The 25226-nt window shown below is 39.2% G+C and overlaps 1 protein-coding gene across 4 annotated transcripts in view; it reads right to left on the reverse strand.

Annotated features, from left to right (window-relative positions):
* Positions 1 to 25226, reverse strand: part of RMDN2 (regulator of microtubule dynamics 2) — a 96796-nt gene that overhangs the window by 45187 nt on the left and 26383 nt on the right. For 3 of the 4 annotated variants that reach the window (XM_070379720.1, XM_070379719.1, XM_070379718.1), the window contains exons 4-8: positions 23909 to 24011; positions 21344 to 21404; positions 14894 to 14969; positions 12570 to 12647; positions 4728 to 4826 (exon numbers count right to left, since the gene is read on the reverse strand). In XM_070379720.1, the coding sequence (XP_070235821.1) occupies positions 4728 to 4826; positions 12570 to 12647; positions 14894 to 14969; positions 21344 to 21404; positions 23909 to 24011 (417 nt within the window). The remainder of the gene's footprint in view (positions 1 to 4727; positions 4827 to 12569; positions 12648 to 14893; positions 14970 to 21343; positions 21405 to 23908; positions 24012 to 25226) is intronic. The other variant, XM_070379721.1, reaches the window with a different exon arrangement.

The raw sequence follows: 25226 nt of genomic DNA on the forward strand, positions 1-25226 counted from the left end.
GAATTGTAGTGCTGGAGAAGACTCTTGAGAGTCTCTTGGACAGTAAGGAGATCAAACCAGTCAATCCCAAAGGAAATCAACCCTGATATTCATTGGAAGGACTGATGCTGAAGCTGAAGCTCCAATACTTAGGCCACCTGAAGGGAAGAGCCGACTCACTGAAAAGACCCTGATGCTGGGAAAGACTGAAAGCAGGACGAGAGGGTGAGGGACAGGGAAGCCTGGTCTGCTGCAGCCATGGGGTCGCAAAGAGTTGGACACGACTTAGTGACTGAACAACAACAAAGGAACATGGGCAGGCCACTAACAATACTTACATCCTAAAATGGAGCAGATTCTGACCTCTGCCAAAGGCATTAGCAGCATAACAAGGAAGGCTGGGTCATTCGATAGAATGTTTTAATTAACAGGCAGTTTCTATGATGTTCTTCAAACTATGCCGTAATATCTGGCAGAAAATACTGTACTTGCTTACTTCATCTTGGTCATCCAAGTCCCCCAAAGGCAGGAGCTGTTAAGGTAATTTCTGTGTTCCCTTCATTTGGTATTAGGTATATGCTTAAAAAACATTGCTGAATAAATCAGCTTTGTTTTAAAACATCTCATGAACTCATGCAGCAGCCTTCTGTCATATCAAGTCACAGAAGACAGCTTGGCAGCTGGTGAAACCACTAAGGAAGATTTGGGGATCCTGTGACTGCTAACAGTGAGTGACATCAGGATGGCCAAAACTGCCACACCTGTCTTCTACTGCACACACCCATCCAGGAGTGCTCCAACATGCCATGGCCTGCACGTGAAGGACCTTGAGATCTTTAAAAACAGGTCAAGCTTTAAAACAGCGTTGTACCACAATTCCAATCATAGGTATTTACCTAAGAAAATTTAAAACATGTCTACATAAAAGCTTGTCTATGAATGTTCATAAACACTTTATTCATAATAGCCCCAAGCTGGGAACAACTCAAACGTCCATCAATAGGTAAGTCCATAAGTAAATTGTTGTAAATCCATGTGATGGAATATTATGAGTTAATCACAAATACATTCAATAAATTGACTGCATCTCAAAACATGCAGAGCAAAGGAAGCCAGATATACAAAGTACCAAAGCTATGATTCTATTTATATAAAATTTTAAAACAGGCAAAGTGGTGGTAGTTACATAAGTATACAAACTTGTCAAATTTCACAGAACTGTACACATAAAATGGGTGTATCTAACTGTATATAAACTATATCTTAATATATTCAGATATTCTGAAATAATTAGTCTGGGTTGTAGCCCGGGTTAGCATTTTTTAAAGCTCTCCAGACAATTCCAATGTATCAGTTCTGTTCAGTTCGCATAGACAAGGTTAAAAACCACTGACTGAGGGAATCAGGCCAGAATTTTGGATGAAGTGGGAAGCATGCTATATCTTAAAAGAATCCCAACATGGAATTTGCAGATGACTCTTGGTCTCAAACTACCTCCCTAGATGGTTTGAGGCTGTGGAGAACCAGGTTTCACCAGTTATATGAAAAATAACAGCAATATCAGCAATATTTGTTTTTAGTTAGAGCACTTTGTGTGTGAGACCATGGGCCAAGTAAACGGCATGTATTATTTCATGTAATTTTCACAAAACCAAAATTCGGTATTATTATGCCTACCTTACTGATAAAGAATTTAAGGTTAGGAGAAATAAACAAACAGGTCCATGTCATATTAACAGTAAAAGTCTCAGGTCTTAAACTGTCTGATTCCAAAACTAGAGCTCTCTCTCTACACAAGTGAACGGCATGGCTCTGGAGCTGTATTCCCGTGAACCTCTTTGGAGGCATGGAGCGGGCCAGGACTTCCACAGTCTGGGTTCTGACGGCATGACTTCCTGTTGGGACTAGAGGGGGTGCAGAATCACGGAGTGTGGGAGCCATGGTATGCGCTGTTTCTTCTTCCCCACTTTTCCCCCCAGGTTTCTCAGCTCCTCCACAGCCCTCAGCCCTCTAGGCTCCTCGGTACCCTCGTGTGCTGCAGTAAATATGGGGTGAAGCACCCCTGATGCCTTCTCACCCTCTTGACAAACACTGTGGAACACATTTCAGACAGTATCTAAGTCATAACTGAATGGTGAGGTCCTCAAGATGGTTTGATGAGGTGTTTACAATGAGGGCTTCCCTGATGGCTCAGACAGTAAAGAATCTGCCTGCAATGCAGGAGACTCAGGTTCAATCCCTGGGTGGGGAAGATCCCCTAGAGAAGGGAATGGCTACCCACCCCAGTATTCCTTCCTGGAGAATTCCATGGACAGAGGAGCCTGGTGGGCTAGAGTCCATGGGATCTCAAACAGACAGACACAACTGAGCGACTAACTTTCTTTCTTTCCTTTTACATTTTAATGAAGTTAAAATTCTTTGAGTCTTTGTTGAGCACTTGTGAGGTCCTGGGCACTCTCGAAGCAATTTTCTTGGATTAACTTATTTAACCTTCACAACAATACCATCACCTCCATGTTATTGATTAAACTGAGACAGAGAGATATTAAGTAACTTGCCCAATGTCAGTCAGCCAGTAAAAAGCAGAACTGGGATTTAACCAGGTGGTCTGGTTTCAGAGTTGTACCTCTACATCATTGTGCTTCTTACTTACTTTTGATTTTATCTGTGTAATACTTCCGGAAAAGGCAGTGGCACCCCACTCCAGTACTCTTGCCTGGAAAATCCCATGGGCGGAAGGGCCTGGTAGGCTGCAGTCCATGGGGTCGCGAAGAGTCGGACACGACTGAGTGACTTCACTTTCACTTTTCACTTCCATGCATTGGAGAAGGAAACGGCAACCCACTCCAGTGTTCTTGCCTGGAGAATCCCAGGGACAGGGGAGCCTGGTGGGCTGCCGTCTATGGGGTTGCACAGAGTCGGACACGACTGTAGCGACTTAGCAGCAGTGTAATACTTCAGGCGCAGAAGCACCTTAAGAACTTGTGTTCCATGTCCTGAAAACCTGACCCTCTAATTATAAATTTGCTACCATCAAAAATAGGTTCAAATGAAATTTTTGCTAATGAACGTGTGATTAGTCACTTAGTTGTGTCTGACTCTTTGTGACCCCATGGACAGTTCTGTAGCCCGCCAGGCTCCTCAGTCCATGGGGATTCTCCAGGCAAGAATACTGGGGTGGGTAGCCTATCCCTTCTCCAGGGAATCTTCCCAACCCAGGGATTGAACCCACGTCTCCCACATTGCAGGCAGATTCTTTACCAGCTGGGCCACCAGGGAAGCCCAAGAATACTGGAGTGGGTAGCCTATCCCTTCTCCAGGGAAACTTCCCAACCCAGGAATTGAACCAAGGTCTCCTGCATTGCAGGCTGATTCTTTACCTACTAGGGAAGCCCCATGAACATAGCAACTTTTATAAATCATTTTAAATGCACGATGATCTATATCCTTATAAAATTTAACAAGGGAGAACTAATTCTTGATGTTAGAAAGAAGGCGAAGTAATAATACAGTATCAGACTTCATTCACGTCTTTGACCTGCCATTGTGTGACACTGGAAAAAGTTACATTCCTGATGTCTTGATTCCCTTTCTTATAAAACAAAAAAGATCACACTAAATAAAAAAGAAGAAACATACAGCCCTTGTACTTGTATATTCATACTTTATCCCACAGGGTACAGGCTTGATTTCAGAATACTTATATTTTCAAAAAGCCACTAGCCATTGTTCAGAGAAGTGCAGTATATTTGCTATCTTAGAATATATCATTTTTAAACTCCCTCTCGGTTCTACAAAATCGAGCCCTAAAATATACCAAAAAATACTAGGCTTTAAAATATATTTGACAATACTGTTCAGAGCCTGATTTTCTCTATATTGTTACAAATCTGAAGGAAGCAGGAGGGAAAAGAAAAATCAGTATCTATAAGATTCCATAATTGGTTCCAGAGAAAAATGAAGAGATTAGCCCAACAGCAAGTTGGTTAAATGTGTGGATATATTACACATTCTCATGTGTGCACACACACATATTACTATTTAGAGTTTATCAGCAGAGCAATCGTACATTTTAGGATGGTAATGAAAATCCTGGTTTGGTCTGATGCCCCACAAATGTTCCATAGAACTGTCTGCAATTCATAGAGTAACTTTTAAAATAACTCATCTTCTTGGCAACTTTTAGTTCTTTAAGATTAAACTGGTTCTATGTTAGGATAGTCAGGAGTATTTTGGACCAAGTCTAGTAATCAGGTGGGCTTCCCAGGTGGGCCCAGTGGTAAAGAATCCATCTGCCAATGCAGAAGATGCAGGAGACACGGGTTCGATCCCTGGGACGGGAAGATCCCCTGGAAGAGGAAATGGAAACCTACGCCAGTATTCTTGACGGGAAAATCCCATGGACAGAGGAGCCTGGCAGGCTACAGCCCATGGGGTGCCAAAGAGTTGGATGCGACTGAGCAACTGAGCATGTATGCTTTCTAAAAATTAGGACATGAATGCTTTTGTACATAAACAGTCTGGAGAGCTATACTGGATTTGGCAGTAAGGGCTGCCACAGCAAGGACTTAGCACATAACTATCCTCTAAGAAGTAGTTTGAACATGCCAAAATGAGGACACAATCTGGGGCTCCAGTTAGACGTCTACACATGGACAAGAGGAAGATTTCCTTGACAGCAATAGTAGGCGGGCCTGATGAAGACAGGAGCCAGACTGACATTGAAAAAACGGATAGGCAAAACATACCTTAAGGAAATTTTGCAAAGCTTCTTGTACAGTTGAGGACGGTATATTTCCAAACAGAGTCGCAGCCATTTTTCTCTCAATCCAGCTCAGTTTTGAGACCTGCAAATATACAGCAACAGCACTCAGACAGTTGACCACCTTTTGAACGAATAATCTCTCCTCAGATGCATGTGTGTGTGCACAGACGTGGGGTGTGCATACAGTATCAGGCTGTCAGTTTCAGTTCATTCAGTCGTGTCTGACTCTTTGTGACCCCATGAACTGCAGCATGCCAGGCTTCCCTGTCCTTCACCACCTCCTGGAGCTTGCTCAAACTCATGTCCATAGAGTTGGTGAAGCCATCCAAACATCTTATCCTTTGTTGTCCCCTTCTCTTGCCTTCAGTCTTGCCCAGCATCAGGGTCTTTTCAAATGAGTCAGTTTTTCGCATCAGGTAGCCAAAGTATTGGAGTTTGAGCTTTTTTTAGCTTCAGCATCAGTCCTTCCAATGAATATTCAGGACTGATTTCCTTTAGGATTGACTGGTTGGATCTCCTTGCAGTCCAAGGGACTCTCAAGAGTCTTCTCCAAAACCACAGTTCAAAAGCATCAGTTCTTCAGCGCTCAGCTTTCTTTGTAGTCCAATTCTCACATCCATACATGACTACTGGAAAAACCATTGCTTTGACTAGACAAACCCTTGTTGGCAAAGTACCATCTCTGCTCTTTAATATGCTGTCTAGGTTGGCCATAGCCTTTTTTCCAAGGAGCAAGCGTCTTTTAATTTCATGACTGAAGTTACCATCTGCAGTGATTTTGGAGACCCCCCCCAAAATAAAGTCTCTTACTGTTTGCATTGTTTCCCCACCTATTTGCCAAGAAGTGATGGGACCAGATGCCATGATCTCAGATTTTTGAATGTTGAGTTTTAAGTCAACTTTTTCACTCTCCTCTTTGACTTTCATCAAGAGGATCTTTAGTTCTTCACTTTGCCATATGGGTGGTGTCATCTGCATATCTGAAGATATTGATATTTCTCCCAGCAATCTTGATTCCAGCTTGTATTTCATCCAGTCTGGCACTTCGCATGATGTACTCTGCATGTAAGTTAAATAAGCAGGGTGACAATATACAGCCATGACGTACTCCTTTCCTGATTTGGAACCAGTCTGTTGCTCCATGTCCAGTTCTAACTGTTGCTTCCTGACCTGCATACAGATTTCTCAGGAGGCAGGTCAGGTTGTCTGGTATTCCCATCTCTTTCAGAATTTTCCACAGTTTATTGTGATCCACGCAGTCAAAGGCTTTGGCATAGTCAATAAACAGAAGTAGATGTTTTTCTGGAACTCTCTTTCTTTTTTGATGATCCAGCAGATGTTGGCAACTTGATCTCTGGTTCCTCTGCCTTTTTTAAATCCAGCTTGAACATCTGGAAGCTCACAGTTCACATACTGTTGAAGCCTCGCTTGGAGAATTTTGAGCATTACTTTGCTAGCATGTGAGATTGTGTGGTAGTTTGAGCATTCTTTGGCATTGCCTTTCTTTGGGATTGGAATGAAAACTGACCTTTTCCAGTCCTGTGGCCACTGCTGAGTTTTCCAAATTTGCTGGCATATTGAGTGCAGCACTTTCACAGCATCATCCTTTAGGATTTGAAATGGCTCAGCTGGGATTCCATCACCTCCACTAGCTTTGCTCGTAATGATGCTTCCTAAGCCCCACTTGATTTCACATTCCAGGATGTCTGGCTCTAGGTGAGTGATCACACCATCATGATTATCTGGGTCATGAAGATCTTTTTTGTACAGTTTTTCTGTGTGTTCTTGCCACCTCTTCTTAATATCTTCTGCTTCTGTTAGGTCCATACCATTTCTGTCTTTTATTGAGCCCAGCTTTGCATGAAATGTTACCTTAGTATCTCTAATTTTCTTGAAGAGATCTCTAGTCTTTCCCCTTCTATTGCTTTCCTCTATTTCTTTGCACTGATCACTGAAGAAGGCTCTCTTATCTCTCCTTGCTATTCTTTGGAACATTGTGTTCAAATGGGTATATCTTTCCTTTTCTCCTTTGCCTTTCACTTCTCTTTTCTCAGCTATTTGTAAGGCCTCCTCAGACAACTATTTGGCCTTTTTGCATTTCTTCTTCTTGGGGATGGTCTTGATCACTGCCTTCTGTACAATGTCACAAACCTCCATCCATAGTTCTTCAGGTACTCTGTCTATCAGATCTAATCCCTTGAATCTATTTCTCACTTCCACTGTATAATCATAAGGGATTTGATTCAGATCATGCCTGAATGGTCTAGTGGTTTCCCCTACTTCCTTCGATTTAAGTCTGATTTTGGCAAGAAGGAATTCATGATCTGAGCCACAATCAGCTCCTAGTCTTGTTTTTGCTGACTGAATAGAGCTTCTCCATCTTTGGCTGCAAAAAATATAATCAATCTGATTTCGGTATTGACCATCTGGTGATGTCCATGTGCAGAGTCTTCTCTTGTGTTATTGGAAGAAGGTGTTTGCTATGACCAGTGCCTTCTCTTGGCAAAACTCTGTTGGTCTTTGCCCTGATCCATTTTGTACTCCAAGGCCAAATTTGCCTGTTACTCCAGGTATCTCTTGACTTCCTACTTTTGCATTCCTGTCCCCTATAATGAACGGACATCTTTTTTGGGTGTTCTAGAAGGTCTTATAGGTCTTCATAGAAATATTCAACTTCAGCTTCTTCAGCATTACTAGTTAGGGCATAGACTTGGATTATTGTGATATTGAATGGTTTGCCTTGGAAATGAATAGAGATCATTCTGTTCTATTCTGATCATGAATCAAGGTAAATTGGAAGTGGGCAAGCAGCAGATGGCAAGAGTGAACATCAATATTTTAGGAATCAGTGAAGTAAAATGGACTGGAATGGCGAATTTAATTCAGATGACCATTATTTCTAGTACTGTGGGCAAGAATCCCTTAGAAGAAATGGAGTAGCCCTCATAGTCAACAAAAGAGTCCGAAATGCATACAATATAATATATATAAATATATATCCATGTTATATACACTAGAGATATAACCTTTATGGTATTAGTATCTTGCCTTCCTTTTTCATAATTCTAACAAACCATGAGCTCTAAAAGCACTGGTTACCAAACCAATCTGAAATACTCTTAAGCAGGCTTGTGTCCAAAGAAAGGCAGAGGGGGTGGGGGTGGGGAATGATGCCGGTCCTGTTTGTTCACGTGATTCTTGATTGTGAGATGATGAACAGCATTTCCTTGTACAGAATACAGCAGCTACAGGACTCTGCCTTTGCCATGCTCCCAACTTGACCAGATCACAGCAGCTCAGAAATGTAAACAGGCCAAGGTTCCTCAATCCAGAAGGAGTGTGCTGTGAGGGCCCGGTGTATGCATTTGTAATTCAGGGGAATTTTTAAAAAAGCAACAACCACCAAAATTAAATCTCATATTGTCATTTGTTTTTTGCTTCTTTTTAAATTTTTTCACTTTTAACAAACATGAATAGTAAATATATAATATAAAAGATTAAAGGGATTCAGAAATGAGTACTTAAAAGGGGAACTATGCTCTCCACAACCCCATCGAGTGCCTTCCTTCTCAATGCCATTTTCAAGGGTTCTAGGTAGCCGTTGTTTTGTTGTTCTTCAGTTGCCCAGTCGTGTCCGGCTCTTTGCGACCCTATGGAGTGCAGCATGCCAGGCCTCTGAGGTAGCCATTCAATTCAGTTCAGTTCAGTCACTCAGTCGTGTCTGACTCTTTGCAACCCTATGGACTGCAGCACGCCAGGCCTCCCTGTCCATCATCAACTCCCGGAGTTTACTCAAACTCATGTCCATTGAGTTGGTGATGCCATCCAACCATCTCATCCCCTGTCGGCCCCTTCTCCTCCCGCCTTCAATCTTCCCAGCATCAGGGTCTTTTCCAATGAGTCAGCTCTTCGCATCAGGTGGCCAAAGTATTGGAGTTTCACCTTCAGCATCAGTCCTTCCAATGAATTGGAATCAGGACTAACTTCCTTTAAGAAGGTAGCCATTTCTTAAAATTATTCTATAAATATTTTATAATAACTTCAAATGGAATGTAACCTTTAAGCAGTGTGAATTACTATGTTGTACATCTGAAACTTACATAATATTGTATGTCAACTATAGCTCAGTTTTAAAAAAAAGAGGTACGAAGTATTGATATTATGTAACTATTAACATATGTAAGCTATAAGGATACACCATATAGCACAGGGGATACAGTCAATATTTTATAACTTTAAATGTAGTATAATCTATACCAGAGGCTTCCCAGGTAGCGCTAGTGGTAAAGAACTTGTCTACCAGTGCAGGAGATGTAAGAGACTCTGGCTAAATCCCCAGGTCAGGAAGATCCCCTGGAGGAGGGCATGATAACCCACTCCAGAATTCTTGCCTGGGAAATTCTGTGGACAGAAGACCCTGGTGGGCCACAGTCCATGGCATCACAAGGAGTCTGACACGAACCAACTGAGCACACACGCACAATCTATAAAAACTGCATTCACCACGTTCTACTCCTGAAACTAAGATAATAACTGTAAGTCGACCATACTTCAAAAGTAATACTATCCCCCCAGAACTATTCCCTGGCTTTCCTACATAATGTTACTTTATTGCTATGCTTCTTTTTTCTTTTTTGAACAAGAAAAAGAAGATATCTTGTTCATCTCCTTCTTTGACTTGTTGTTTTCTCTTAACATTATAGGTTTTAAGAGTTCATCTAGAGTAATTGAAGTTCAGTCATTTAAACAACTCCAAGACAGTCCATCATTTAAACGTACATCAGTGATTTTTCACGCACTCTTTTTTTCAGTGGACATTTGGGTCTTTTTCCATTTTTTCGCTCTCAGAAACAAGGCTGCTACAGTAACCATTCTTATATATCCTTCTAATGCACAGTTGCAAGAGTTTCTATAGGGTAGGTACCAGTGTCATATAGTAAACAAGCAATCAAATTCAAGAGATAATACCCAATTGTTTCTAAGATGGTTCTATCAATTTGTGCCCCCACAACAGTGTAAGAATTTCTGTTACTCCATATTTTTGAAACATCTCATATTAATAAAGTTTTATCAAATGGGAATAAAATGGCATCTCCTTATTTATTTATCATTTCCTATTATTTCTAATTCAAGATTAATGGTTTTTAAGATTAATGTTTTGCTTCTGAATTTCTAATACTGATATAATTGCTTTATGATCAGAAAAGCTATATGATATCAATTCTGACTTGTTTCATGATCTCATGTATGGTCAATTTTGTAAACATCCTGCATACGCTTGAAAAATGTATGTCCTCTTTGGCTAGATACATGTTTTCATCTATGTTTATTAGATCAAAATTATTAAATGTGAGGCTCCAATCAATGTTTCAGATACTTACTAGCACTCTTTTTGTCTCTTGTTCTATTATCAAGAGAGGGGGTGGAAATCCACCACTATGTAGTGTCCTTACGTCCCTTCCGTGTCTTTTGATTTTCCCTTCATATTTTGTCTGTTCCTCTGTGCTGCTTCCTGGCAACGTTTTCAGATTTATCCTAAAGGTCGTTAATTCTCTCTTTAGCAGTGCCTGCTGCTGCTAAGTCGCTTCAGTCGTGTCTGGCTCTGTGCGACCTCATAGAGGGCAGCCTACCAGGCTCCCCCATCCCTGGGATTCTCCAGGCAAGAACACTGGAGTGGGTTGCCATTTCCTTCTTCAGAGGATCTTTCAGACCCAGGGATGGAACCCGCGTCTCTTGTGTCTTCTGCATTGGCAGGCGAGTTCTTTACCAGCTGAGCCACCAGGGAAGCCCCAAGTATATGATATATACCAAGAATATGATTTGAAAATATGTTCTTCCATTCCATCCGTTGCCTTTTCACTGCTTTTTCACTGTTTCAACTCCTCAGACCCCAGGGGTCGCCATCCCTGAATCAGCCAGAAGAGGGCGCATCATTGCAAGAGCAGAGCTGGGGGACGATGTCAGGATCTATTGGGTTATGCTGCTGCTAAGTCGCTTCAGTCGTGTCCGGCTCTATGCGACCCCATAGACGGCAGCCTACCAGGCTCCCCCGTCCCTGGGATTCTCCAGGCAAGAACACTTCTCCTGCAATGCAGGAGACCCTGGTTTGACTCCTGGGTTGGGAAGATCCTCTGGAGAAAGGGTAGGCTACCCACTCCAGTACTCTTGGGCTTCCCTGGTGGCTCAGATGGTAAGGAATCCACCTCAATGCAAGAGACCTGGATCTGATCCCTGGGTTGGGAAGATCCCCTAGAGAAAGGGACAGCTACTCACTCTAGTATTTTTGATATACATAGATATATCAAAAATTGTTCCATCTTTTTCATATCTACCTGATCACTTTTGTAGTCTCATGCTCCTTATCCATTTTCCCCTAATTCATTTTATTTTTAGGAACACAATACATAGCTGTTTAAAACTCTGTATTCCATGTTTGCAAAATCTGAAGTCCTTTCAGATGTACCTCTATTCTTTCTGTTTGTCTGTTCTGTTGACTGCCATTTATGATGGCTTGTTTCCTTGTATGTACTCTGTTATTTTTGAGTATGGTATGAGCTCAACTCTGTAAGAATGTTCTAAGGTTTGTGTGTGAAGGTACAGTCCTCCAGGGAGGATTAGCATTAGCTTCTGCCATTTGTCTGTGGCATGAAGATCAGGTTCCATTTGGAATTAAATTTTCCTTCTTGGGTTTTTGGTTTTTTTTTAAGCCTAATCCAATAGTGTACATTCTAGCTCCAGGCTCCTATGAGTCTGGGTCACCGATTTTTAAGTCAGGGGAGTCCCTTACCGTCATGACACTATTTTTTTTTAAATATTTAAAACTGGCATAATAGAAACTCCTTACTCTTAAAAGGATGAAATGTGATAAGAAATATAAAGTATAAAATGCACACGTGACATACACAGCAGGTGCTGATTAAAAGTAAAACCTCCTGCCTTATCTCTAATCCTCTATAAGCCACAATTAAAAAAAGCTGCTTCTTCTGCCTACCCCAATTTTCTCATTCAGAAATAGCATTTCTCTTTGGGGCAATTTTTAATGCAGCTGTTAAGATATACTTTCACATTCTGTTAACTTTCTGTAGATGAGTGTCATTTAACACACTGGGTCTCAGACTTACCAGCTGCTTTGATTTATTTCTATACATCTTAGGTCCCCGTCTAAATTAAGTTCCTTGAAGATAAGGATGGTTTTTTATTTACCTTCTGGCCAGTGAGCACATAATTTATGCTCAGTAAATTCGGATATGTGAAAAAATCCTCTCACAAAACAGAGAGCAGTGCATCAATCTAGGGTACACGGGTGTAGGTGGCTGATCACCATCTGAGAAAGCACATATAAAGGGAAGCACTGTGACTACTTCTAGGGAAAAGGGAAAGGCAGTAAAGAAAAAGGACATATACATTGATAAAATCAAACAGCGTATGTGGCCCTTCCTACTGGCTCAGCAGTTTAGAATCGCCAGCAATGCAGGTGATTCAGGAGATGTGGGTTCAATTCCTGAGTCAGGAAGATCTCCTGGAGGAGGGCATGGCAACCCACTCCAGTATTCTTGCCTTGAGAATCCCATGGACAAAGGAGCCTGATGGGCTACAGGGCATGGTGTCGCAAAGAGTCAGACACAACTAAAGCAACCAAGCATATTGTATGTAATGCAACATATATTTATATAACATGTTAAATTTATAAACTCATAAAATATGTACTGATTTCACAATTTTCTCCATAGCAGGCACTACATAAAACAAGAGTAAGCCACTGAAAATCTATCATATAATCATAGTATATTCAAATAAGATTTACAGATAGAAGCATTCAACTTACAGCGTAACAGTATCTTCCTTTGAGGTAATACAAAAAGGGTTCTTCAGGTAAAAATTCGATTGCTTTATCTAGATGTTCCTGAAAGAAAATTAAAAAAAAATTCATCTCCCAAGTTTCAGGCAGTGCTGAATGGAACTCTGCCTAACAATTTCAAAGGGACTTTATGATGTTGCTTCTTCCTTTATCATTAATAGAACTAAGCTTATCAATAATCCAATCATCAAAATGCTCACAACTAGAAGTGTGATTATGATTTAATAAGGCTACAGAGGATGTCACTTTAAAAAGAGAAAACATCCAAGTCGCATTTTTGTCTGCCCATGACTTGCCTACCTAATACTTACTGATTGTCAAATGATGTGGGTATAATGGAGAAAAAGAAGAGCAGAACTAGGTGATAGAGGAATCTACCCACTTAACATTGTCAAATGGTTATAGGGAGCTGGAAAACAAAGAACTCTTTGCCCATCCTTACAATTATTGACCCTGAGGGGTTATTTACTGAGTGACTGTAACTATTTACTGTTGCTGTTCAGTTGCCAAGTCATATCTATGCTTTGTGGCCCATGCACTATAGCGTGCCAGGCTCCTCTGTCCTACACTGTCTCCTGGAGTTTGCTCAAATTCATGTCCATTGAGTTAGTGACGCTATCTAACCATCTTATCCTGGGCTGCCCTCTTCTCCTTTTCCCTTCAATCTTGCCAGGCATCAGAGGCTTTTCCAGTGAGTCAGTTCTTCGCATCAGGTAGCCAAAGTACCGGAGCTTCAGCTCCAGCATCAGCCCTTCCAGTGAATAGTCAGGTTTGATCTCATTTAGGATTGGCCGGCTGGATCTCCTTGCAGTTCAAGAGACTCTCAAGAGTCTTTTCCAACACCGCAATTCAAAAGTATCAATTCTTCAGCACTCAGCCTTCTTTATGGTCCAATTCTCACAACCACACATGACTACTGGAAAAACCATAGCTTTGCCTATACAGACCTTTGCTGGCAGTGTGGTGTCTGCTTTTTAATATGCTGTCTGGGTTTGTCTTAGCTTTTCTTCCAAGAAGCAAGCATCTTTTCATTTCATGGCTGCAGTCACCATCTGCAGTGAGCCCATTTAGAGCCAATCTAGAGCCCATCTGCATTTAGAGCCCAAGAAAATAAAATCTGTCACTGTTTCCATTTTTCCCCATCTATTTGCCATGAAGTAATGAGATCGGATGCCATGATCTTAGTTTTTTGAATGGTGAGTTTCAAGCCAGCTTTTTCACTCTCCTCTTTCACCCTTATCAACAGGCTCTTTAGATTCTCTTCACTTTCATTAGAGCAGTATCATATCTGAGCTTGTGGATATTTCTCCCAGAAATCTTGATTCCAGCTTGTGATTCATCCAGTCCAGTATTACACATGATGACTTTACAAAGAAGTTAAATAAGCAGGGTGACAATATACAGTCTTGATGTACTCCTTTCCTAATTTTGAACCAGTCAGTTGTTCCATGTCCAGTTCTAACTGTTGCTTCTTGACCCACAAACAGGTTTCTCAGGAGACAGGTAAGGTGGTCTGGCACTCCCATCTCTTTGAAAACTTTCCAGTTGCTGAACCACACAGTCAAAGGTTTTAGCACAGTCAATGAAGCAGAAGTAGATATTTTTCTGGATCTCCCTTGCTTTCTCCAAAACGTAACAAACGTTGGCAATTCGGTCTTTGGTTCCTCTGCCTCTTTGAAACCCAGCTTGTACATCTGGGAGTTCTCGGTTCACGTACTGCTGAAGCCTAAATTCAAGGAGTCTAAACATAACTTTGCTAGCATGTGAAATGAGTGCAATTGTATGGTAGCTTGAACATTCTTTGGCATTGTACTTCTTGGATTGGAATGAAAATTGATCTTTTCCAGTCCTGTAACCACTGTGACTATAACTACAGGCACATTATAAATAACGAGTATGCTCATTACTCATTTTACTCATCTATCATGGCAAATTTAAGCCCTACATTGAATTCTACCCCTCCTAACAAATTAATTTGTAGAAAATGTTAATGAATTAATTCCAGCCATGTTTATGATGTAGGTGAGCTCATGACCAAAAGGCTAAGACTTTGCCTTTAGAAAAACAATACTCATCTACTTTGTGACTTCTTTCAGGTTCTATAATAATAATAATAATTTTTAATCAACCAAAGAGCTTGATTCTTTTTGGCACAGTACTTTTAAAAACTGACATTTCATTTAAGTAAAAAAGATGAATTCCTAGAGATAAATTTGTTGAATAATTTGATTTATACTTTTTAATGGAACATTAACAAGCTACATTAAAACATTTTTAATATCAAGAAATACCTTGAAGCGATATCCATAGTTAATTTTGTTTTGTAAGCCCTCAAACTCAGATACATAGCCACACAAAACTGCATACCTGAAAAGGATAAAAACAGTGGATACTGTGTAAACTTTTAATGAAATAACATGACATTTAACATTTAAAAAATATATCTAAACTATTCATTAATATTTAACAAAAGTATTCATATAGATGCAAGGACCCTAAAAATAATAAATACTTGACATAAACATGAAGCCAGTTTCCTCATCTATAACTTGGGATACTAACACCTTTTATCTTGTGTAAGTGCTGAGGGTAAAATATCTAAAATGTATTTTAGATTAAATACATTTAAATTAAAATGTAAATAGTGCCCGCACGAGTGAGTTTCAAGAAAGATGAGCTGCTGCTATCACAATCAACATCAAAGTCACTAAGAGACTCTCAGGAAAGTCTAACCAAATTAAAAGTATTAAACTGAAAAATATACTGTGTCAATGGATTCCTATTTCTTTTTCATAAAAATAAAAAGTTCACGGTTCCCTTTAATGTCATTTGAAAATTAAAATAAATATCATCACTAAAAACAAAAACTAATAAAAATTTTTAAAAAATACTAAAATCAAAGATAATTTTAGACTATGTTTTTTCAAAAATTCCCCATGCCCTTCAATCCTTCGTTGGAAACACACTACTACAATATTGCATCTCATGAATTCTTTACTTTTTTTCCATTAGGAATATAAAATTTACATCAATAATTACTTGACTGTAAATTGGATACAATATTTGTTCAGCAAACTGCTTCCTCTAAAAATTGGGCATATATTACTTTTTACATTCAGACTATTTCTGTACAAAAGTATTTAGAGTTTTTCTGTCTGAGGCAAAATATTCATTTACCTAAATATCAGTATTTCAAAAGTAGGTCCTAATTTTCACTTACATTGTCATAACTGAAGTGGAAAATGCAATTTTGGGTGTTATTTAGCTTATTGTTTCTGTGAATACGCATATGAACGTTCAAATAAGAAGTTGAAGAGAACAATTTTCTTAATTTGGAATAGTCAGACCATTCCTGGACACAGAAGATCACACAATTCACAAAAACTTATGCACAACCAATAAAATGGCCACTTTTCAGTTATAACTTTTTTGACCTCTTAATTTTCACTGGAAAATCAATAATGTCCTAACAGTAAAAGCAAGAGTTATGACAAAAGCAACCTATTAAAGGTAAGCTGAGAACTTACCTATATTAGGAGATATTATTTAAATTACTATATTTAAATAGTATCTTAAATTGCTATAATCCATTTATCATAAGTGTTGTTATTTAGTCACTCAGTCATGCCTGACTCTTTTGTGACCCCATGGACTGTAGTCCATCAAGCTCCTCTGTCCATGGGATTTCCCAGGCAAGAACACCGGATTGGGTTACCATTTCCTTCTCCAGGGGATCTTCCCAACCTAGGGATTGAACCTGCATCTCCTGCATTGGCAGGCACATTCTTTACCACTAAGCCACCTGGGAAGCCCATCACAACTGTAGCAATATTGATATACGATATTGAAAAATTTTATAATGAACCAATATTAATACATTATTGTTAACTACACTCATGCTCCCTTCTAATTTCCATCTGTTTTTCCCTCATGTCCTTGAATTTTGACATTTTTCTCTCCATCCCTCCTTTCATATTTATCCCTGTTAATTCACATCTTTTTTAGTATCTCTTTTCCATATGTGAAAAGCTTTTAATTACTCCTGTCATCCATCATCCATCCTGTTTCTCCTAATTTTGTGCCAGCTGCAACCTTTATAAGAATACCTTCCACATCTTCACTCACTGAAACAAATGACTGAACACACTAGTGTCTAAGATTCAGATCTGGAATGATAGGATAATGATAGTCAACAGATATTCTGTTGAATAATTGAGGCTCAAACCATTCTCACCGCACAGGTAACCCAGAATCTTGCCTGTATTTTAACATCGTCTCCAAGAAGATTACAGGTGAACTTGTCTTCATGCTTTCCTTAAATCCAGAAAATTAGCTTAATTTCCCTACTCTATTCATTAGCAAAGAAAAAACAGATGATGTCACATTTTTAGAAAAATCTATGTTGGATCTACTTGAACTTCATCATTCACAGAAAACCAAATCAACTATTCATGCTGGAGTCAAAGGAAAAGATTCTATGTTCATTAATCTATAGTGGTGGAATAAATCATCTGTTTTCTGAAATATCAGAAAAGCTTATGCACATCTGATCTAGCTTTTACAGAGTTCTTTCAGCACATTCTTTACAAGTTACTCTAAGTGAAGGGGAAAAAAGGAAAAAACATGACTTATGAAAACCATAATATGAAATATGTGCATTTTCCCTTATAAAATAATCTGTCACCAGAGTCTCAATTTTTTTAAAGTCTGTTTCTTTAAAGTATTATTTATCTTCTTACAAACCATAAATTCAAAGTTCACCTGACCACTTTTCCCAAAAGAATCATCATTTCTTTTCTGGCAATCAATCTCACCTATATCTACATGTATGTGGTATATATGTTGTTCTTTTTGATACTGTTTGTCTTGAAAAATGTAATTTAAAATTTTACTTTGTAAACTCTTAGGTTGATGGGAACAAGTAAGAAACTATATACAATATGGTCTATGACCTCCATCTAGAGGTTGTTCTAACTATATTTGCTTTAACAAAAATTCTGTATTTTCTTTGCATGTATGGCAAATATTTTAATAATTGACAAGCAGCCCTGTCTCAACAACTAGTAAGCAACTATTAAATCAACTCCAAGAAGCACTTTTGATTTAGTGCCAATGCTATTTATACTGTGAAAAAGCAGAGGAAAAGTAATGTAAAAGATGAAATACTGAGTATATACAAATATAAGATCTGGCTTTTATTTTCCCCAGTTATCGTGTGACTCTTGGTTACTAATCACAACACCACATGGCACACACATATACCAGCCCCCACACACAAACACGACACACACAGACTGCCTTGCTTACACTTTCCATAAAACGGAAACAGGTTGTTCTCTGCGAAACATGCATGTGGATATAATTTGTGAACAGTAGAGCAAAATGAATATGTAAGGCATTATTTATAATTAAGGTCAGGCCTGATTGCTAACAAACTGCGAATCCATTGGTAATTTTGCTCTCTTGATTCTAGAAGTATTTTAGACTGGTACAACAAAAACAATAGAATTTTACAGAAGGCTTATGTAGCTTTAGAGATACAAGGCAATTTCACTTGGAAAATATGAAGATGAAAAACGAGTTTTTAAAATAACATTTATTTTTCAATTATTCCCTTGATATCAGTGAAATTATTTCTAATGATTGCTCTTTTATTTCAGATTGAAGGCTTATAAAGCATCACAGCACCCTGTAAACTGTGGGTCAACAAACTTTCGCTTCAGGGTTAGGTAGTAAACATTTTAGGTTGTGGGATCAGAGTCTGTTACAACTATTCAACATCAGTGCTATGTACAAATGCACAGGCATGGCTGTGCTCCAATAAAATTTTATTTACAAAAGCAGGCAGTTGCATTTGGCCTGGAGGCCATGGTCTGTCATTTATGCTCAATGAATGAGAAAAAGTCTTAACATATTGAGAAAAATTCCAGCACAATAAGACATTTTCATGATGTTTTATTACAATTGACTATGGAATCAGTCAACCTAAATTTCACCCATTGCTTCTCAAATCAAAGTTTTAATTTTTCTTTTCCATCAGCCTAAACCTCTATTACTAAATTTAATTGAATGAGAATTCTTAAATCTAGTAGGTACATCATAATAAATTCTAAAAATTAAGATAAAATTGACTTTTGAATTTATTAAATTTTATTAACTTACCAGATTTGAACTGTTTTTTAATTAAAAAGTTATACAGAATAAAAAACCATGTGAAACACAAATTGATCAGTACTCTGTGTGTTTCTGTGTGCATATGGACAAGATTTCCCTCATGGTCAAATATCACGGTTATAAATAAGGCAGTTGCATGCGAGCTAAGTCACTTTAGTCATGTTCAACTCTTTGTGACCCCATAGGCTGTAGCCTGCCAGGCTCCTTTGTCTATGGGGATTCTCCAGGCAAGAATACTGGAGTGAGTCACCTCCAGGGGATCTTCCCGACCCAGGGATCCAACCTGTGTGTCCTGTAGCTCCTGCATTGTAGGCAGATTCTTTACCACTGAGCCACTGCTGCTGCTGCTGCTGCTGCTAAGTCACGTCAGTCGTGTCAGACTCTGTGCGACCCCATAGATGGCAGCCCACCAGGCTCCCCTGTCCCTGGGATTCTCCAGGCAAGAACACTGGAGTGGGTTGCCATTTCCTTCTCCAATGCATGAAAGTGAAAAGTGAAAGTGAAGTCGCTCAGTCATGTCCGACTCTTCGCAACCCCATGGACTGCAGCCTACCAGGCTCCTCTGTCCAGGGGATTTTCCACGCAAGAGTACTGGAGTGGGGTGCCATTGCCTTCTCTGCTGAGCCACTGGGGAAGCCCAAATAAGGCAGTGAGTACACAACAAAAGGGCTTCCCTAGTGGCTCAGTGGTAAAAAACTCCACCTGCAGTGCAGGAGCTGCAGGAGGCATGGGTTTGATTCCTGGCTCAGAAAGATCCTCTGGAAGAGGGCATGGCAACCCACTGCAGTATCCTTGCCTGGAGAATCCCATGGACAGAGGAGCCTGGTGGCCTACAATCCATAGGGTGGCAAAGAGTTGGCCATGACTAAAGCGACTTTGCACACATGCACACACACAACAAAAGTGAAAATAGATGAACAAAGAAGAAGTTGCCAGATTAGTGGAAGACAGGCTGGGAAATACACTAAGGAAGAGTTAAGCATAATGTGTCCTCACACAGTGAATTTTGAAGTGTTTATGATGCCTTCAGGGAAGATTCAGGATGGTTCTTGTATGGAAATTTGGAAGTTCACACTGATAAGTGTCCTCAAGTTGAGGATTAACATCAAATGTACCTTTTTTAATGTGATTCTTCACTGACACAGATGCATGTATGGGAGAAGGAGGGATTCCCTGGTGGTTCAGACAGTAAAGAATCTACCCCCAGTGCGGGAGACCTGGGTTCGATCCCTGGGTTGGGAAGATGTTCTGGAGGAGGGCATGGCAACCCACTCTAGTGTTCTTGCCTGGAGAATCCCCATGGACAGAGGAGCCTGGTGGGCTACAGTCCATGGGGTTGCAAACAGTCAGACACGACTGAGCGAATAAGCGCACACAACACATAGGACAAGGCAGAGGACACCAGAGAAAGAGGAAGCTAAGAGAAGGCAAAGAATTCTCTGTAGCAGAAGAGAGCTGGATGGCGGGGGGCGGGGGGGGGGGGCGGTGTGTGGCGGAGGCGGGGGGGTGTGTGTGGCGGGGGGGGGTGGCGGGTGGCGATTTCTGCAAATAGAATTGCTAGGGTACTTGGAGTCTTGTCCCACCTTCTCATGGGAGAGGGAATGCGGTAGACTTGTATCTCATTTTAAGCCATGTGATGGCAGCTTCAAAAGATTTGCTCTTATTTTGGCATGTCCCTTAGAGTTTGTCCTTTAGTGTTTGGGGGACATAAAAAATGTGCTGATTCCTGCCCAGGGAATTTTCAAATGAGAGTTTGTGAGTGGTGCTCCCCCTGCTGGTGGCAATATAAAGAAACAGGTCTGCTTTAAGAAAATGGATTGCAATTTTGAATTGGAGGAAATACGAATTTCCTGGAGAATAAACGTGGACCTGCAGAAAAGAAGCCATTTTAAGAGAGATTTTGCCTAAAGCATCTCAGAATAATAAAATAATCCCAAAGAGGTGTGGATTTCTGAAAACCTAGGTCTGAGAGAAGGGTCATAGATAAATTTATTACTAGCACCTAACATACCTATATTGCTGGGGAGAAAAAAGAATTAAGGAACTGAGAAATGTTGCAAAAATGCAACTGTGAGTAAAATGAAGTATTAATTAAAAGCAATATATTTATTCTTGTGTTTTATAATTCTAAATATATAAAGGATCCAAAACAAAACAATACTCTCAAGAATAAATTTTTGTCCCAAGGATGCCCACCTACAACCATCTAACTAATTAAATTTTCTTTATTTGAGTTTTCTTATATTAGAAATGGCTTTTCTTTCACTTATGGAATATGTATACCTTGTCATCAAGGTATAATGGCTGATGTGCTTTTATTCTTTGAAGCATTCTCCTTACATTTCATTTAGAAACATGGCACCATTTTAGCATTTGTTTCCAAATAAAATCTTAAACAAATATAATTTAATTAGAATTTGTCATATTCAAAGTTATTGGACTTGGTAGATTCAGTTATGAAATATTCAATGAAAGTTTACCTTAAAAACATTTAAAATATACGTACTGAAAAATACATGAGAATAAACAGAACAAGAACAATTACTGCATAAATTTTATGTACTTACCATAGATGACAATATCCATTCTTGGGTGCTCTCATAATAGCTTTTTCACCTAATGTCTTTCCTGAAAGATAAACGTACTTACAGTTTGGTACCTTCATGTGAGTTGGCCGGAGGTAAATTATTGAATTAAGTCAGTAGTTCCCAAAAGTATGGTCCCAATACCAGAAGGCATTACCTAGAATCTTGTTAGAAAAGCAAATTTGGGGCCACATGGAAGACTTGCTTGATCATAACCTCTGAGACACAGCTATCTGCATTAACCGGCCTTTAGCGGTTCTGATGCACATTCAAGCCTAGACTCACTGGACTAAGTGAGTTAACCAAACGCAAAAGAAGTCATTCTATCATTATTAATAGACATTGCTTTATAATTAACTCAACCAACATTTACTGAGTATTTTCTAAATGACATATTGTGTGAGCCCCTGGGAATAAAAAGTCAAATAAAACACAATTCTTGACCTCTAAGAATTCACTGTTCAGTAGGCAGCAGGTATATAAACAAAAAAATTATGTATAAAGATAAATACAAGGTTAAAAAGAGCATAGCAGAGAATGGAGAGAGCAACTCTATCTAAAGGGGTAAGGGAAGGTGTCCCAGAGAAGCTCTTATCTAATCATTCATGATAGTGAACACACTCAGTGCATAAATAATTCCCTTAAATAATTTTACTTCATTTTAGAATAACTTTTAATAATCTGTTAATTTCTGGATAGAGGTTTGTCTAAACCACATTCTCAAAATCTTTCTCAAAAAGCTGCTGTTTTATTTTATACACTCTCCTTTTCTCTGCTCTAATTTTCTTTTGCTTGAAGAGCAATGATGTGATCCAGTGATCTGAAAAATGCTCTTCTAAATAAGTAGTTTAGATAATCTTTATAAATAAAGATCTTTTATTCTAAAATCATTCTCCTATTTGTTAAGGTGGTATTCTATAGCTCTCTCCATTAAGAGAACTACGCAGTGTAGAAATCTACATAAATTGGAAAAAATTAAAAAGCAGTCTTTTAAAATGACAACTGATATTACATTGTGGGCATATATTAGAAGAGTTAATAATTTGATAATGAGTGCTTGAAAACATAAATATTTTTAATGTAAAAACATTAAAAACGAAATCAACATCTTACCTACATTACCAAGTGAACAAAAATAGCTTTGAGGGCACTGCCGTAAGCCTAAAATAGAGGCGATTCCATCGCTCTGAGAATGTAAAAGGGAGCCGGGTAGTATACATACTGGTTTTGTACCCTCACTGATGCAGCTTCAGCCTGAAAAGAAACCTATTTCCCTTAAAAAATTTATTTTGTGGTCTATTTGTGTCCATCATTTAATCCTGAAAGTTACAAATGTGTTCTTTTAGATATGATTCATATTTGATTTGCAAGACAAGTGTGATCAGTCATAGGACTTCAACAGATGTACTGCAGAAATGGGACACCACAGTTAGCAGGTTAGGAAAGAATTTTGTACTCTCTAGGGATCCAATCTTCCCTCCACATAACAAGTTCAAATATACTGTCATGAGGAGGAAGAGTCTGCAAACTCTTCCTCCTTCATACTGAGTGCCCATGCCCTTCAACTCCAAGTCTCCAATTTCCTGGCTCCTGGGTTCTCTGCCAGGCGGTTATTACCTATGCACTGAATTACAATTGCCTGTCTCTGTATTGATCTTGTCAAATCATTTGCATTCTGGCTGTTATTCTTTTGTTGTTACTTTAGAAAACAGGATGATATAATGAACAATCATGGACTCATCACTCTGCTTAAACAATTGTCAACTCAAGACTTATCTTGTTTTACTGAGATAAATTTTGAAAAAAACATTAAAGTCTGAGTAGTTATTTCTTTGTGGTACCTGGAGTTCTATGTTATAGGAAGTAAGAAGGGTTATTTTAATTTTGGTGAAAGACTACTATTATTATTGCTTCTCAAATTATTACCACTTAATGTATCATCTTCCTATGATTTTATAAATTTTGAAAGCTGGAATTTGAGTTTTTCAGTTGCCTATTCTAATATGCTCAAATATTTTTAGAGACCATATGCTGCTGCTGCTGCTGCTAAGTGGCTTCAGTGGTGTCCGACTCTGTGCGACCCCACAGATGGCAGCCCAGACAGGCTCCCTCGTCTCTGAAATTCTCCCGGCAAGAACACTGGAGTGGGTTGCCATTTCCTTCTTCAATGCATGAAAGTGAAAAGTGAAAGTGAAGTTGCTCAGTCGTGTCCAACTCTTTGCGACCCCATGGACTGCAGCCTACCAGGATCCTCTGTCCATGGGATTTTCCAGGCAAGAACACTGGAGTGGGGTGCCACTGCCTTCTCCAGTGCATGAAAGTGGAAAGTGAAAGTGAAGTCGCTCAGTTGTGTCCGACTCCTAGCGACCCCATGGACTGCAGCCTACCAGGCTCCTCCGTCCATGGGATTTTCCAGGCAAGAGTACTGGAGTGGGGTGCCATTGCCTTCTCCGTGAGAGACCATATACTTTTATCTAAAAATTCATTCATGGTTTACTATAATAATGATTACTACCTGAGAATAATTAATATTCACAAAATACTTACCAATATTAGCATAATGCTTCTTTTCTTGTGTATTTGTAGATAGCTCATACATGTCACCATAAGCACGAGCAAATCGCCAAATAAACTCTATTTCATCTCTAAACTGAACACACAGAACTGCCCATTAGATAAACTTAGTAATGTGACTAAACTACTGCAACATTTTAAAAAATTAGGTAGCTAAACTGGTACTTAGAAATGACTGTATTCATGTGCATATCACACTTTAAATTCAAATATTCATGGCTATAAAATGTGATCTAAGGTAGTTTACATTTGGGTCTTAGAAACCAATGAATATTATGCAGACACCAGCTCCACACCTATGAAGAGAAAACTGACGGGTGTTAGAACTTATAAATTCTCTCTGGGTGGTAGCATCCTCTCCTTGCTTTCCTTTCTAACTTATCTACTATCAATATGATGCCTCAATGGGCATTTCAGATAATATCTGTAAGTTATTAGAGAGTATATATATTCAAAAGAGCAATCACATTTTTTTTTACCTAAATTACCTAAAGCACAACTCTAGAAATTTAAAAACTTTGAGTTCGTGTGTTTAGAGTTTCTAAATCCTCAAAAGTTAGCCTTAAATTTCTCATGGGAAAGAAGATTTACTGATCTTTGTGATACTGCAAAATCCTTTTTTTCCCTTTGGTGGTGGTGGTGGTGGGAAGGATGAGCTTTGTCAATTCAGTCCAACATTAAACACTGAAAAATGATTACCAGTAGAAATACAGTAAAATACTAATGGCTGTTATATTAATAACTGAAAGATAGTGAGACTAAAGTGTAGCTTTTCCTCCCTCGAGAAGCAGTATGTCTTGTCCTTTATCTGTTATACAATATTTAAGAAATACATCAAATTGATAAAATCAATGTCAATCTGTATAATCAACCAGATCTCTGGTTCTCATTTTTATGACCTTTGAGCCTAATAAACCCTTTGTTGTTGTTGTCGTGTCTGACTTCAGGTTAACCCTTTGCTACTCCACGGGACTGCAGCACGCCAGGTTCCTCTGTTCTCTACTATCTCCAGGAATTTGCACAAATTCATGTCCATTGTGTCGATGATGCCATCCAACCATCTCATCCTCTGTTGCCCTCTTCTCCTCCTTCCTTCAATCTTTTCCAATATCAGGGTTTTTTCCAATGAGTCAGCTTTTCCCATTAGGTAGCCAAAATACATATTGGAGCTTCAGCTTCAGCATCAGTCCTTCCAATGAATATTCAGGGTTGATTTACTTTAGGATTGACTGATTTGATCTCCTTGCTGTCCAAAGGACTCTCAAGAGTTTTCCTGAGCACCACAAGTTTG

Source organism: Bos mutus, chromosome 11, assembly GCF_027580195.1.
Source record: "Bos mutus isolate GX-2022 chromosome 11, NWIPB_WYAK_1.1, whole genome shotgun sequence".
NCBI classification, from domain to species: domain Eukaryota; kingdom Metazoa; phylum Chordata; class Mammalia; order Artiodactyla; family Bovidae; genus Bos; species Bos mutus.